This window comes from Dicentrarchus labrax, unplaced genomic scaffold (genome assembly GCF_905237075.1).
Source record: "Dicentrarchus labrax unplaced genomic scaffold, dlabrax2021, whole genome shotgun sequence".
NCBI classification, from domain to species: domain Eukaryota; kingdom Metazoa; phylum Chordata; class Actinopteri; family Moronidae; genus Dicentrarchus; species Dicentrarchus labrax.
The window spans coordinates 8,950,887-8,965,350 of record NW_026136702.1 but is presented as its reverse complement, the minus strand read 5'-3'; the positions used below and the strand labels follow the sequence as shown (position 1 = coordinate 8,965,350).

General features: G+C 38.6%; 1 protein-coding gene across 6 annotated transcripts in view; it reads right to left on the bottom strand.

The window, feature by feature from the left end:
* khdrbs2 (KH domain containing, RNA binding, signal transduction associated 2) overlaps positions 1-14,464 on the bottom strand; it is a 64,402-nt gene that overhangs the window by 18,254 nt on the left and 31,684 nt on the right. For all 6 annotated transcript variants that reach the window (XR_007880803.1, XR_007880804.1, XR_007880800.1 and 3 more), the window contains exons 5-6: positions 7,152-7,279; positions 4,401-4,584 (exon numbers count right to left, since the gene is read on the bottom strand). Coding sequence is in view for 1 of the 6 variants with exons in the window: in XM_051378448.1 (XP_051234408.1) it covers positions 4,401-4,584; positions 7,152-7,279 (312 nt within the window). In the remaining 5 variants the exon portion in view is untranslated. The remainder of the gene's footprint in view (positions 1-4,400; positions 4,585-7,151; positions 7,280-14,464) is intronic.

Below are 14,464 nucleotides of genomic sequence, written 5' to 3'. Positions count from 1 at the left end.
TCACTGTATTAGTTTTACGACACTGACAGCATGACATAGTCCATTAATCACTACAGTCTCCAGAGGACTCCGTGTTACATGATGACCTGCTCCACAGCAGTAACACAGGGACTGTTTAAGGGAACTTCACCCCAAATTAAGTAGAAAACAATAGTCTGCCATTTATTCAGATATCACAGTGACTGCAAACTACAGGATGCATGCATAACTACATGTGTATGTGCTGGTTATGAATAAGCAATCCCATGCAAATTAGTTTCTGGCTAGATTGTGCAGCGATGTTAATAGCTTGTTGTGTTGAGTGTGCATAAAAGGATGAGGGACAATGCAACTCCAAAATGCCGCAACTGAAAGTGGCAGCATCAAGGACTTAGTCCTGTGACTGATAAAATACTATCTGACATTTCCTTGATTATTTTATTTGGTAATGATCATCCATGTACAGAATTTACAAAATCAAAAATACAATGTAATTTAAAAAAAGAGCAAATGTGTTTCCTAAAATATATTTTTACATACAACTACCAGTGTTTATGAAGTGGAATTAAATAATTTTCTTTAAAATTTGCTTTCCCTGAATAATGCCTTTTTTTTCATGTGATTAATACTCATTAACTCCTTGGTAATAAACTGGTGATCAGTGTGCTGTAACATTATTTTAATAAAACCTACTTTACCTAACACTGTGATTTTGTCACGTCCAGCAGATGCCGGTTTGTAACCTTTTAAGGTTAAGGCTGACATTATTCCTGTCCAGAAAGACCAAAACCGACAATTCTCTCATATGTTTCTCAATACTTGGTGACCTCCCTTCAATGCCTGTGGCTCTCCCGTGGTCGCAAGTCCACTGGTTTCTGCTGACGACGTAGATCTTTAAAAATATGCTGAATAATGTACTAAACCTGTAGTTTTAAGCAAATATTACTTAAACAGGAGAAAACTGTATTTTTATTAGGGGCTATTTTTAGATGCGGATTAATGCACATTTGTTGCTTTGGTAAGCGGAATTGACTTTAAATAAACTACTATGCCCATGTTCATTGTAATGAAGGAAAATGCCATGAGTGCAATAGTGTGGCTTATTGATATGTTTTTAATAGTTTTTGAATAACAAAGGAGCACAGAGGAATAAGATATATCAGGCTTTGGCTACACAGACAGTACTTGTTAGCGGGATCAATTCATTGTCAGTTTTGTTTTGTTTTTAATGGGATTTCTTGAGATCAAGACAAATGTAAAATATCAACAGCCTGATCCTTTAACATCCTTAATAAAAAAGGAGACCTTTGTCAGTTTGGCCTTGAATTCCTTCACAGAATAATACAAAACAACACTTTTTGGTGTGACTGCTTTTTATGGTTTCAGCAAGTGTTACACAAGTGAAGTATTGCAGCCTTCTCTGCTCATGAATGGTAAAAGTCTTGAGTCTTTGCACAAAAAACTACACTCTGGGAGGAACAAAGAAAACAATCAAAGAGCAGCGCTGGTGCAAAGGATATAGCAAGGTGAGATTTGTGGGAGAAAGACAAAGAGGAAACGTTACATTCATAAATTATAAAGCAAACAATGATACATGATAACTACCAGCTTTCTCATGCTTTCCACTGAAGTTTTAAATCAATACCACCCTATATTAGATACAATTATGGACAGTCTCAGAGTATCACTTTTATGTGACAGACTGACAGTTTGACAGAGTCCATCAATCAGCAGTCAACACGATACCGAAACACGCTGCATTGCATATTTTCCCAAAGACAAATGCAGGATGTATCAACTACGATACTGCTGCTGATCTTTCATTGTGTTTCAGTAGATTTTACCACGCAGGATTCTTGTAGTGGAATAACAACATGCAGTACATCGTGTACACTCAGTGATTGAAAAAACAAACAAACTAGGACCTTTTGTATAAGGAGGTCTTGCTACATTCTGGAAACATGCTCAAAGAAAATTGTGTAATGTAGTAGAAAAAATGGCAAAGTGAGATATGAGGGAAGAAAATGTTCAGGACAAACTCATCTTTCCATAATCCCCTAGTCTCTACGCTCCCACCCCTCTTTCCAACCTCCAATTACAAAGAGAAGAAATGCCTCGCTTTTTACTCCTCAGAAATACACAGGCTCTACATCAGAACTCAATTTGGTTTGGTAATGAGACTGCGCTTGTGCATTTCCCCATGCAGACAGCCCAATCTTCAATTGCCAGCACACATGGGGGCTTTGCTTAGCAGGAAGGCTCTGAGGAAATAGACCAGTAAAAGTGTTGCCTTTTTTCATTTGGATGAAACTTAGAGCTCACCTTGTGTAGTCTTTTCAAAATGACCTTGAAAAATTTCCAAGATCTGAGGACAAGCATACTTTTAACAAAAGACTGAATATTTATCTTTATAACATCCCAGCTTTGTGTGAACAAAGCGATGTGAACAAAGATTTTATAGACCACTGGTCAAGGCACCCCCTACACCTCCCAGTGGAGTGTTCTCTTTTTGCATGTTAATGGTGCAGCTTCACAGGGCAGAGCTTCATGGGTTTGTGACTTACCATCATACAAAATTACTTTAAGTCTATATCAAACTTTTTCTGAAGGTGAACTGTTACCTATAACACATTACATGCTTATGTTTATGGTATACACCGATCAGCCATAACATTATGAGCACTGACAGGTGAAGTGACTTATTATGTGGTTATCATGGCTCCTGTCAGTTGGTGGGATATATCAGGCAGCAAGCGAACATTTTGTCCTCAAAGTTGATGTGTTAGAAGCAGGAAAAATGGGCAGCGTGAGGATTTGAGCAACTTTGACAAGGGCTGAATTGTGATGGCTAGACGACAGGGTCAGAGCGTCTCCAAAACTGCAGCTCTTGTGGGGTGTTCCCAGTCTGCAGGGGTCAGTACCTATCAAAACTGGTTCAAGGAAGGAAAAGCGGTGAACCGGAGACAGGATCATGGGCGACCAAGGCTCATTGTGGCTCCAGGGTGCTCAGGTGGTCATAATGGTGTGGCTGATTGGTGTATGTGTTTGTTTTCTTTACAGGACCCCACGTTTTGTGTGTGTGTTTTAATTTATGTTGCAATTAACTAGCTTCTTTTCAGGCAAACGTTGGTATCCATTCGTTTCGCCACATAATGAAAATCTAATACCTGCAAGCAGACACTGATTTTAAAGCACTGAGATATGATTCAGGTACATTTCTAATGCACGAGTGACTAAATTCACATCATCCTCAAACACTTTTTCTTATTGCTTTTTCTAATCGCTTGTACATTACATTAACCACATTACATACATTATGTTTTCAAATATCATAGAAAAAAAATTTACATTGAAACCGCCAAGGACCGCGGAACCAGTAGGGACAGTAGGGACGGACCCTACCTACCTTTGAAAAGCCAACATGTAAAAAAATAAAATTCTTCGGTAGCTGCTATTATAGGTATACGTAAATCAACTTTTCCCATTCAAATGCTGGCGGCCTGGTGATGCCAATCTCCATCACTTCCTTAGCTATACAGTTTTACTGAAAATGAAATGCAGAAAAATAACTATAATAATTTTTAACAAATCGCCATATTAAAAATGTTGTTTAATAAGAAAAAATAGTTTTCCAGGTGCACAGCAGCCAGAAATAGCGGTCAGAGCAAGTGATAGAGCGATTTGTCACAGTAAATGGAGCTCATACTGATACATCTCAGAACATAAATCTGCAAGTACAAAGAAAGATACATGGCTTACAGTTTTTCATGGAAAGCTAACTGTCCCATAAAAGAATGCTCTATATGTAGGGCAAAAACGGCAATGGGGACAAATAAGCTCAAGAGACATGTTGAGGCAAAGCACTCCTCTTTCTCGAATAAACTTCACAAACATAACTAAACAGATTAGCATGATTAATTGCTATTTATTGTTTACTTTAGTGCAATATTTATCAGCGAATCCATACAGCAACATAAATCCAATTACTTTTACTTTACCTGAGACACCAAGGGTTGGCATAATTGAAGAGAAAATCTATGGTTTTAAAAAGTTTGGAATGATCCCTGCTTGAAACTGCATTAGACTCAATGATACCCTTATTTACTAATAAAAGATGAGGATGATGTAATGTTCACTGTGATGGATTACTTATCCGGGATCATTTTAATATAACGCTGAGGTGAATGGAAACTAAGAGTTGCCTAGAAGATCCAAAATAATTACAAAAGGTATGATATACCTTTAAAATCATTTTCTGCTTGCCCTAATTTTTCAGCATGTCCCTGAATGCACCACTCCGTGAAAAGCAAGACTCCATATGAAATATGAAAGGAGATTAAACCAAGTCTGATTTACACACAGTTCAAGTGAAATTATTATCAGCTATACTTTTCAATGTGTGCAAAGAGGATTGGACTTACATAGTCGTCGTATGAGTCATGTGTGACTGCTAACAGCGGGGGCCTGTACCCAGCACTCCCTGCTGACCCCCTGGCTCTCGGAGCTTGTACCTCCCTTGTTAAAACAGTCGTGGGAAGTTTGCTGTGTGACGCTGGCGCTGTCCCCCGAGGTGCTGCTGCACTCCTTCCTGCGCCTCTGAGGCCCCTGGTAAAGAAAACAGGCGGACAAACATGGCATCAATTTTCCCTAAGATTCCTATTCCACACTTTACAACATTTGTAAATAATCTGCAGTGATTTCAGTGAAAAAGTGTAATCAAGACAGTAAGAAATTTGGTAAATCCTTCTTATCGCTGCACATGTGCAGGCTGTCTCAGTTGGTGGTCGTACATTGTTACAGAGATGAACATAACCTCCGCTGGCACTAACGTAGATCTTGTAATGATTGGAGGGCTGAAGAGTGTCACTTTGTGTCTTTTTCAGCTCTGCAAACATGCCTGTGGGATCCAGCTTGGTTATTTCAATAACATGATGGAGCAGACTGTGTTTGTACAAAATCACACCTCCATCTGCCTGAAGCTGCCAAAGACACTCTGGTTGTAGACATACCCGTAGCCAGACAGGTGTAGTTTTCAAAAAGAGCAAAGACTTATTTAACAGGGTCCAGTGGAGAGACATCAAAGGCCAAAGGACTTTGGCAGGCATGAGGAATTTAACGTGGATTGTTTCTTTTATGGAGGTGTGACTGTCCAGTAGCAGAACCGCTTGGACACAGCAGGGACTGAAGGTTGGATTTAGTACTGCAAAGCCGTCTATTGTCTAACTTCACATTTTAACAGCAGCATGATGTAGGTGGGCTAGGATACCCTTTCTTCCTCTGGCACATCCTTCACTAGGTAGCAGCCCATTGTGATCCAAAAATACAGACACTCAAAGGGGAATTACTGGTGCATATTTTTCATGGAGATTTACAATAATCGCTTATCGGTGCACCATAAGGAGAAAATCTGGGTAGGGAAGTGGTGGTGGTGACTTTAAATTGGGGGCGTCCCATGTTACTGGATTTAGCTCATCTACATGTGCTGCCTGAATTAGGCCAGGCTGTCATGGCAAACTGTACCTGCTTACTCCTGAGGGACCGCCGAGGCTCAGGTAGATTATGGACAATTTGCTCTAAAAACGAACTTAAAAGAGTAGACTGGAAGAGGCAGGCGTTTCAGCTGCATACATGGCTAAGCCAATCAAATGCTCTATAACATTATGTTTTTCTGTAGCTCGTCCTGCCTAAAACTCACTACTATACATGGAAAACAACTATAAATTAAACTATCAAGAAACACATAACTGGAGAAAATCGAAAAGGAAATGCAATAAAACTATTAGCCTGAGGAAGATGTTTATATAAAGTATTGAAATGTTTGCCAGTGAACCCAATTAATCTGAAAATTCACCATGAAGGTGGGTTTTTCCTTTTTTATTATTAAAATATGTATTTCATTCACAACACTGCACACCAAGTTTCAAAAGAAATATAATCCATAAATGTGTAAAATTACACATCATAGTGCAATGAATAACAACTACTTTTGGGTGATTGTATAACTGAATTAAAGGGACACTTCAGTGGTTTTACACATTTTGTTCTTATCTTTCTTTGCCTATGTCTGTTTTTGCAAATTATTCTGTAATTTACTTTTTCTTTTTCATGCCTGTCTTTGTTTCATTTGTTGAACCATAATTTGCTCTGTGTTCTGCTTTTACCGTAGTTGACACGGTAACATTTAGAAGGATCTATTGGCAGAAATTGAATATAATATTCATAGATATGTTTTCGTTAGTGTATAATCACCTGAATATAGGAATCGTTTGTGTGTTTTTATCTAAAGCCGTTACTGGCTGCCTTTCATGGAGTTCACCATGTTCAAGCTCCATTCTACAGTAGCCCAGAATGGACAAACCAAACACTGGCTATAGGTTTACCTCCACACTTCACTGCCCTTCTCATTCCCAGGTTGTCAAATACAGACGTGAGTGGTGTTCAGTTAGTCGTAATCTGCAACTTCACCGCTAGATGCCACCAAATAAATAACATGTTTTTTTCCATAAAGATTCTGCATAAGGACAATACCAAAAATATTTTTTGGGGGCCACTTACAAAAACTGCTGTCAGCACAAATGTCACTGTTGTTTTTCTAAAGAAAATGATTTGCAGGCTGCAAACTGTGCAAAAGGGAGCCTAAAACAACACTGATGATAAGACTTTGAAACAGGAGGTTGTAAACAGGAGGATTTTTTATCAATTTTTTGCAAGTTTCCATACTTGTGTGCAAGTGCAATACTAACTTAAAGATAATACCCCATTAAAGAACCAGTGTGTAGGATTTCGTGGCATCTAGCAGTGAAGTTGCAGATTGCAGCCATTTGAATATAGATTGGCCTCCCAAGTGTGTAGGGGAAACCACGGTGGACATGAGAAATGTGTAAGGCCTATCTCGATCCAGTGTTTGGTTTGTCCATTCTGGGCTGACATAGAAATACTGCGATTCAACATGCCAGCCTCTGTAGATAGAAATTCCTTCTAAGGTAATGAAAACACAACTATTCTTATTTTTAGGTCATTATACACTTATGAAAACACATTATATTACATTTCTGCCAATAGATCCTCCTGGAACTTTACATTTTCACCATTATGTGGACTGCAAGTACAAATTACAACTGTAAGAACAAATTACAGAGCCCTTTTTTATACAACTGTAATTAGTTTTTTACCTGGCCGATATTGTGGTTGCAGGTCGTACACTCCTCCCTTGCACACTCCTTCCTCTGCTCGACTCGTCAGAGCCGTTCAACAGGGAGAGCTCTCTCAGTTGCTCCTGTCTGATCTCGTCATTGTAGTCCTGTGGGAACAAAATACAGCATGTCTCATATAAAAAAAAGAAAACAAGGACATTTGTCTTCTGACTGCAACAGATGCTCGCAACAGCAGCAAATGTCACCAAATTAAAATTATCTTGACACACACAGGAACCACATGGCGTTGCTGAGCGTTGAATACTCAATGAAGAATGTTTTCTTTTGGTAATGTTTGGACACAAAATGCAGCACAGAGATTAGAAATGACAAAAATATTCCTCAAAGAGCTGTGGGCTAGCAGTATGATTAAAAAGGAGAAAGGGGGTAAAACATTTTTTTCTGTAAAGGGGTTTGCAGAACTAGTAGGAATTTATGACAACTGAATGTCTGGAAAGCAAAAAAAAAAGTCTAACCAACAAAATCAGGACCAGATTACCAAATAATTTCACAAACCTGTATGCTGAGAAGATGGGGGACATAAAGGGAAATTAAATCAAACAAACCCTTTTCTCACTTTAAAGCAATAGGAAAATATTCCTAATTTTGTTGACACACACACACACACGGCTGTAATTGACAGTTTCAACACCTTTGTGTGGAATATTGTTATCTTGTGATTCGGAACCATTTTTCTCAACCCGTTATCAAACACGATACGGATCATTACACAGCAGATAAGGGAGTGGACAAAGCAGTATTCATTATCTTGTCATTGCTGACAGATAAACAGGCTTATTTCTCAGAAACACATAAGGAAAGCCCACAAGATTTGGTACCTCGGGCAAAATGATTTTTTGTAATGACGACAATGCAATGGAGGCAGCAACCGATTTCTTGGCTTGTCAGTGTGTTTTTTGACAGCCACATTTAGTAACTTTGCTTTGTCTTCCTGGCGGTATCACGTGCTGAAAAGAGAGCAAGAAAGCCCCCCAAAACTTATAGAATCCAGAAACATTTTGAAATAAATAGAGGTCATTGCAAATAAACTTAGACCCAGTTTGCACTTTGAGTTTTCTTAAGTTTCCATAAATGTGAGACAGTGTAAGAGTTGGAAATAATTCCTCCTGGTCTATATTAATAATTCCTCTTAAAGGCCTTTATAGTCTTTACAACACGGAGTGAATGACATCTTTGTGAGAGTATCAATCCAACCAGTAAATTAACTGCACATGGATTCATGAGATGTGATTCTGTCTAAAGTGCATTGATAAAGGAAGGACAGAACATTAATGGCTGTGCAGTCTCTGTGCGAGTTAGATTACAGCTCACACATACAGTATAATCTAATACCAGGTGAATTAATGTCACCATTTTCTTTTTTAACAGCTTCTTTTCACATGCTGGTCTATGTATTTTCATTATGTTGTATCTATAAGCCCACCTACACCACTTTATTTCATGAGGATATCACAGAAGGGTATTTGCCCTCTCTGTAATTTGCATTGTTTAGACACTGAATGTAATCAGATCTTCAACAAAAGCCTATTATTAGAGTTAAATAATTCTGTGTGAACGCCAGAAAATTGTGAAACTCCGTTTTTGTCCAAATGTGTGAGAAATAAAAATTCTTAGACTCATTATCAGATGTCAACTTTCACACATTCACACTCTTTACACTATTTCTCAAGGCTCCTTTTCTTCAGCTTGATAATGTTGCCATTTCTTTTCAGCTTGAGTTTCTAATTTTCAACTTTTACCACAATATCTCAAAAAGGTTCAAGTCCCCCTTCCAAACAAACGTTTTTTCAGTTAAATGTTTGAGCTTCACTGTGCAGAATGATATATATGAGTTTGACACTAGAAAGTCATTTTGAAGAGGGGAAGTTTATTTGTGGTTACATCAAATCTGCATTTAAGACATTAAATGTTTTGTGACCTCACAACTAGTGTGGAAACCAATCATAGTCCAATATAAGCTACAACTTACACAAGTAACATGCACGCATATGCAGTAGATATAGAAATACACATTCCAGTCAATAGTTTCCCACTGATCAACAGGTATGTGCCAACAAAGGCAGCTTTATGACCATAAACAGTTTGATATTCTCCTATACAGAGCAGAAACTTGGTTCAGTGATGCCAAGTGATTCAGGTGCTGCAGAAAAACTTCATAAAATCGCTGCATATTTTGTCACACATAAGCATTGAATAGTTTGAATAGGTGGACCGTAGATATGTGACAGGGAATAATGGGAGAGAGAGGGGGAATGACATGCAACAAAGATCCCCAATATGAACCAAACTGGGGACATTATGATCAGATACTGTATGCATACAACCACCAGTCCAAGTTGTACATCTACCAAACTTTCAATATAATTTTCCACACAGACTGCTACTACTGGAAAAAGTGAAAAATGGGGACAGGATAACACACAGAGGGTGTCACGTTGTCACAGCACAGTAACATGATATGTGTCATACAGGGACCATATAATGAACAGATTTTTGACACCCACATGTCACTGAAGAAGAAGAAAAAAATATCCTCATGGTAGATTTCCAAAACATTTGACACACTGCACACATGTGCTTCTCTTCTTAATGAATTAATAAGGCCTACAGCACTCTGTTGGTTTGAAGGAGACTGGCACGGTCTTTAATTGGAAAGCTGGCAGCTTATCCAAAGCACAACAAATATGCCAGAGCCTGTAAAAGTTGACTGTTGACAGAGGAGTTAACATGAGAATACAGAGATAAAGCCAATGCTGAGGCTTCTCGGGTCAGACTGTTTGCTCACTGAGATTAATTCTGACCATGCATGACCTTGTACACACACGATGCCCTTCACAGACACTTTAAGGGGTCAGCACATGAAGTATGGTGATTGTGTTTGGGCCTACTTGCTACATGTCTGTTACTGGCTGTGTTGACTGCTGTATTTTATCTATCTTATATTTCAGTGATATGAGTATGTTGGCTACAGGACTATTTTTCTGGCAAAAATGCACATGCAAATTATAGAACATTTGTATAATACATCTCAGTAGATTTCATGTTTAATTAAAAGAGATGCTGTCAAGCCATATCCCCCCTGAGACCTTGGGGCTTCCATTGATATGATTTTACTGAGTAAATATGTTTTCTCCAGCAGGAAAACAAATATTAAAAGAGATAGCCAAAGATAACAAATCAATTCCAGCTTTTGAATACATCTTGTGGCCTTTCTAATGTTGTCTTCCCAAACATATTGCATTTTAGGTGAACTCAAGATAGCTACAGGGACTATTTAATAATTGCTATTATCAAATGTGAAGATGTCAGATGAATGTCAGGAGATGCATTGGTTTCTTTTGAGGACAGGGCTAAGAATTCAGTGACAGTATATTCAGAGGCTGAGCAGATTTATGCCACATGGGGATGTGAATGAACCGATTTCAATTTCCAAAAGCTAACAAACTGTGTCTTGAAATGTATCTCGTGTAAGATCAGCTGACGCAACCTCACAACCCTTTCATTTTTGGTGAACAGGATGTGTCATGTCTGCCGCGCTGGATGGGCAGGATTTAAGTTTGTGATGCATGTTCCCACAGGTCAACATTAGCAGTGTGGAGATGGTTTTACAAACATGTACACGTATTACAGAAATGAGACCCTCAGACAATGAAGTTGTTTCCACCCTTAAAGGACTTGTGTGTAGGATTTAGTGGCATCTAGGGGTAAAGTTTCAGATAGCAACTAACTGAAAACCATCCGCGTCCATATTTGACAACCTGGGAATGAGAACAGGCTGTGAAGTGTGTAGGAGAAACTATGGTGGACGCAAAACCAGTGTTTGGTTTGTCCGTTCTGGGCTACTGTAGAAAGGGTCTTTCGGCTCATTCCAAAGTAACAAAAACACAATGATTCCTATTATACACTATTAAAAACATACCTATGATTATTATATTCCATTTCGAACAATAGAGCTTCCTAAATGTTAAACACTTGACTTTTCAATATATATTTTATCTGTGTCAATGTCCAAATACACACAAATGGTTCTGGCTAATATTGTTACAGGCCAAAATGTATTAAAACTGTTTAAAACAAGTGGAGACTTCATGAAAGACCAGTGCATGGTGAGTGGATTGTTGTGAGGATGTATTAGCAATAAGCTGGTAAAATCATATATTATTTTGTGCATCATCCTAAACATTTTCACTTCTTGGAGAGGTGCACGTACCAGTGTCAAAAAACTAATTTTTCAATCTGAGAAGGTCTGAAAAATCATCATAGTACACGCTGTCCTGCATAACAACCTCCTGAAAGCTGTTCTTATCCTCCCAAAGCACATCAGGCCAGTTGATCAAGAAGCACAGAAGCAGCCGCACAGCTGCAGCAGCTGTTAATCTGCATCTTGATATGACGTTTGTTACATTTTATACTATATGTTTGTATGCTTTTCAGCATGAGCTGCTCATTTATGTCCTTAAAAGAACTCAGTTAGGTGTAGATCTAGACTTTACATTTATTCATCTTCCTTATTTGTGTGCGTTTCCCTTCATCGTGCTGCTTGGATGAACATGGATGGTTTGACACTGAATACAGAGAAGAATCAATGCTACTATCAAGGTCCTGATTGCAGCAAAGCACAAGTGGTCCATAGTGTGCTACCACACACCTGAAATCTGCATATCTATATAGTGTGTGCTATTTGAGAACAAAATCGACTGCTAATGCACAGTAAAAAAATGATTTTTTCACATGATGTTTTTTTTAAAGTTAACACAAATTGCACCTCCCTCATTTCCACAGCAAAATTGTCCCTGCATTGTTCAGAACACCTGCACAGTCTGGATCTTTGCTGAAGATGATAATGCAGGTGAATGCATAAGTGCTTGCCTCTGCAACACCAGGCCAGTCTTCACTGTTGGTGCTCAGGCTCATTCTTGGGGATCACATGGATCAAACAGATTCAATTTAAACACAAGCAGGCCCGAGTCACTTTTAATAGCATGTTTATTTTTGTTTGACTTCACATTTGACTTTATGCAAAAACAAATTACTATCACATTCAAGCATCTGTGTCACCCTCTATGTGCCAAAATGCTCCCCACCACAGTTTGGCCCGAGATGAAGGCCACAAGCTCATCCAGCTGAGAGCAGGATAGCCTGTCCTTCTCCAGCGCTTCTCACTCTCAGCTTGTATATACACAGTAGTCCACTGATTAGGTTTCTGTTTGCATTTTTCTTTCTTTTCCAGGGTGCACGACTCTGAGCTGACAGCACCGACAGCATTTCTGTAGTCAGATTTTGCTTCACGGCAGCTTTCAGGGCTCCTGTATAGACAAGCTTTCTTTTTCTCAATTGCTTCAACGACTGATAAAACTCAGTCAGTCAACTGCACTTCTTTTGTGTGCTCTATTTCTGCGCAGGACTAAATGAATAACAAATCCTAATTATAAAATTCAGTTCATGTGATTGTGAGTTTTTAAATAATTTAACAGCCATTTAATAATCATATCAGAAGATGGGAATGTATATTCATTTTTCCTGTTTTATAGATGTGAGCGCAGTGGGAGCTCAGTGGGAAGCTGGTTTTGTTAAATTAAAGGGGTAAGACATTTATTTCCAGACATCATTGGGGTGAAACCACATTAAAATGAATGAAAGAAAGAAGATGAAGAAGCACATTTGAGTTTTTGTAAAGATACTGTAGATAAGAGAGAAGAGTATAAGTGACTCACTCACCTCAGCTCAAATGCTATGGTACATACTAAGATTTTCATCTGCAGCTAGTAGTGTAAGTCACTTAACTACACATGTGGCATAGTGGGAGACAGCTACATGTCTCAGTGTCCCTGCCTGCTGCATCACTTTGAATTTAGCTTGGTTTCTGAAGCATAATGTCACACCAGCAGGGGTAGATTAGCCACTGGAGCAGTGGGAGTTCGCCTGGTGGGCCGACAGAGAGAAGCAATTGTGTTGTACACCAGCTGGTTCGAATCAGCCATGTTTGCAACAGGATCGTAAATTCAGTCCATCTTTCCTTCAGTATATTCTAAAGTCAATATAGAAGGGCTCACCAATAACACTGTTGAACTCACAACGGGCAGTTTAAGACAAAAGGAAAAATTCATTCTTCCTTGTTGTCAAACCTGATGTCTACATTACCCACAATGCAACTTGACACCTGACTGGAGACTCGGGTGAGTTCAACTAGTAGTGACAAATGTTGCATCGAGCTGCTATCCTCAAGCAGACTACAAAGGTCTGGTAAGCTAAATTTTCATTTTCAAACTTACATTGACTCACGTGACATCACTTGAGGCAATTTATCAGACTTTGCGCAGCTCCGTTTGGAGTCACAAAAGGTTTTTCCACATCTTGTTTGACATACGCGGTAGAACTCCCCAGACTTTGAGTAAAATCAGTGGAATGTCCCTTTAATTCCAATCAAATACCTATTACATTATTCTGCCTGTTGGAAATAAAGCGGAGTAACAATTAACAATATTAACAACTCCATGCTGATTATTTTCAAACAAACCGATCCCCACTAGCAATTCACTTGAAGTCGCACACTGACAACACAGTCTTGCAGCTATAATAAAAAAAGGTAAACAGCAGGACGCACTTGCCACTCTCCACCAGAGGCAGGGAACATCTGTCACTATGGATACTGACAGATGCCTGTTACATTATGTGCAATTTATTTGCAAATCCATAAGATCCCTGAAGCCTTGAGCTTGTGCTATAAAATAGATTGTTATGCTCTTTATTTTTTATGTTTTTATCGACATGTATTGTATAAGTTAAACTTAGAGACAAAGTGATGTTTCATCCTTTTCTAACTTATAATATTCTGTGGTTTTACTCACCATGAAAATACAATGCAAGGAAGGAAATGTAAGGTCTGATTAAGCAACAAGATATAACTTCAATTTTGTGCTTTTTTTCCCCTATGTTCAGCTCCCATACTTTCAGTTTAGATTAGCATTTATAGTAATAAATGAGCATTGGGGGGTTTATTGTCTAACTGGTTTTGGACGTCCCCAAATATGACAAACTCATCATTCTCGCATTCTCATCCACAGTGATGTTTTTCAGCCCTTTTGCTACTTCTTACATAAAATCATACTGAATTGGTTCCTTCCTAGTAACCCAGCATCATTAGTTCCGCTGGCACATTTTCACAAAAGATTCAAACTGTCTAAACAGTCTGTACTTATTGAGTGTGTGCATCTATTTAAATATAAATATTACAGCCAATCCTGTGTGTACACTAATTAGAAAATGTGTCT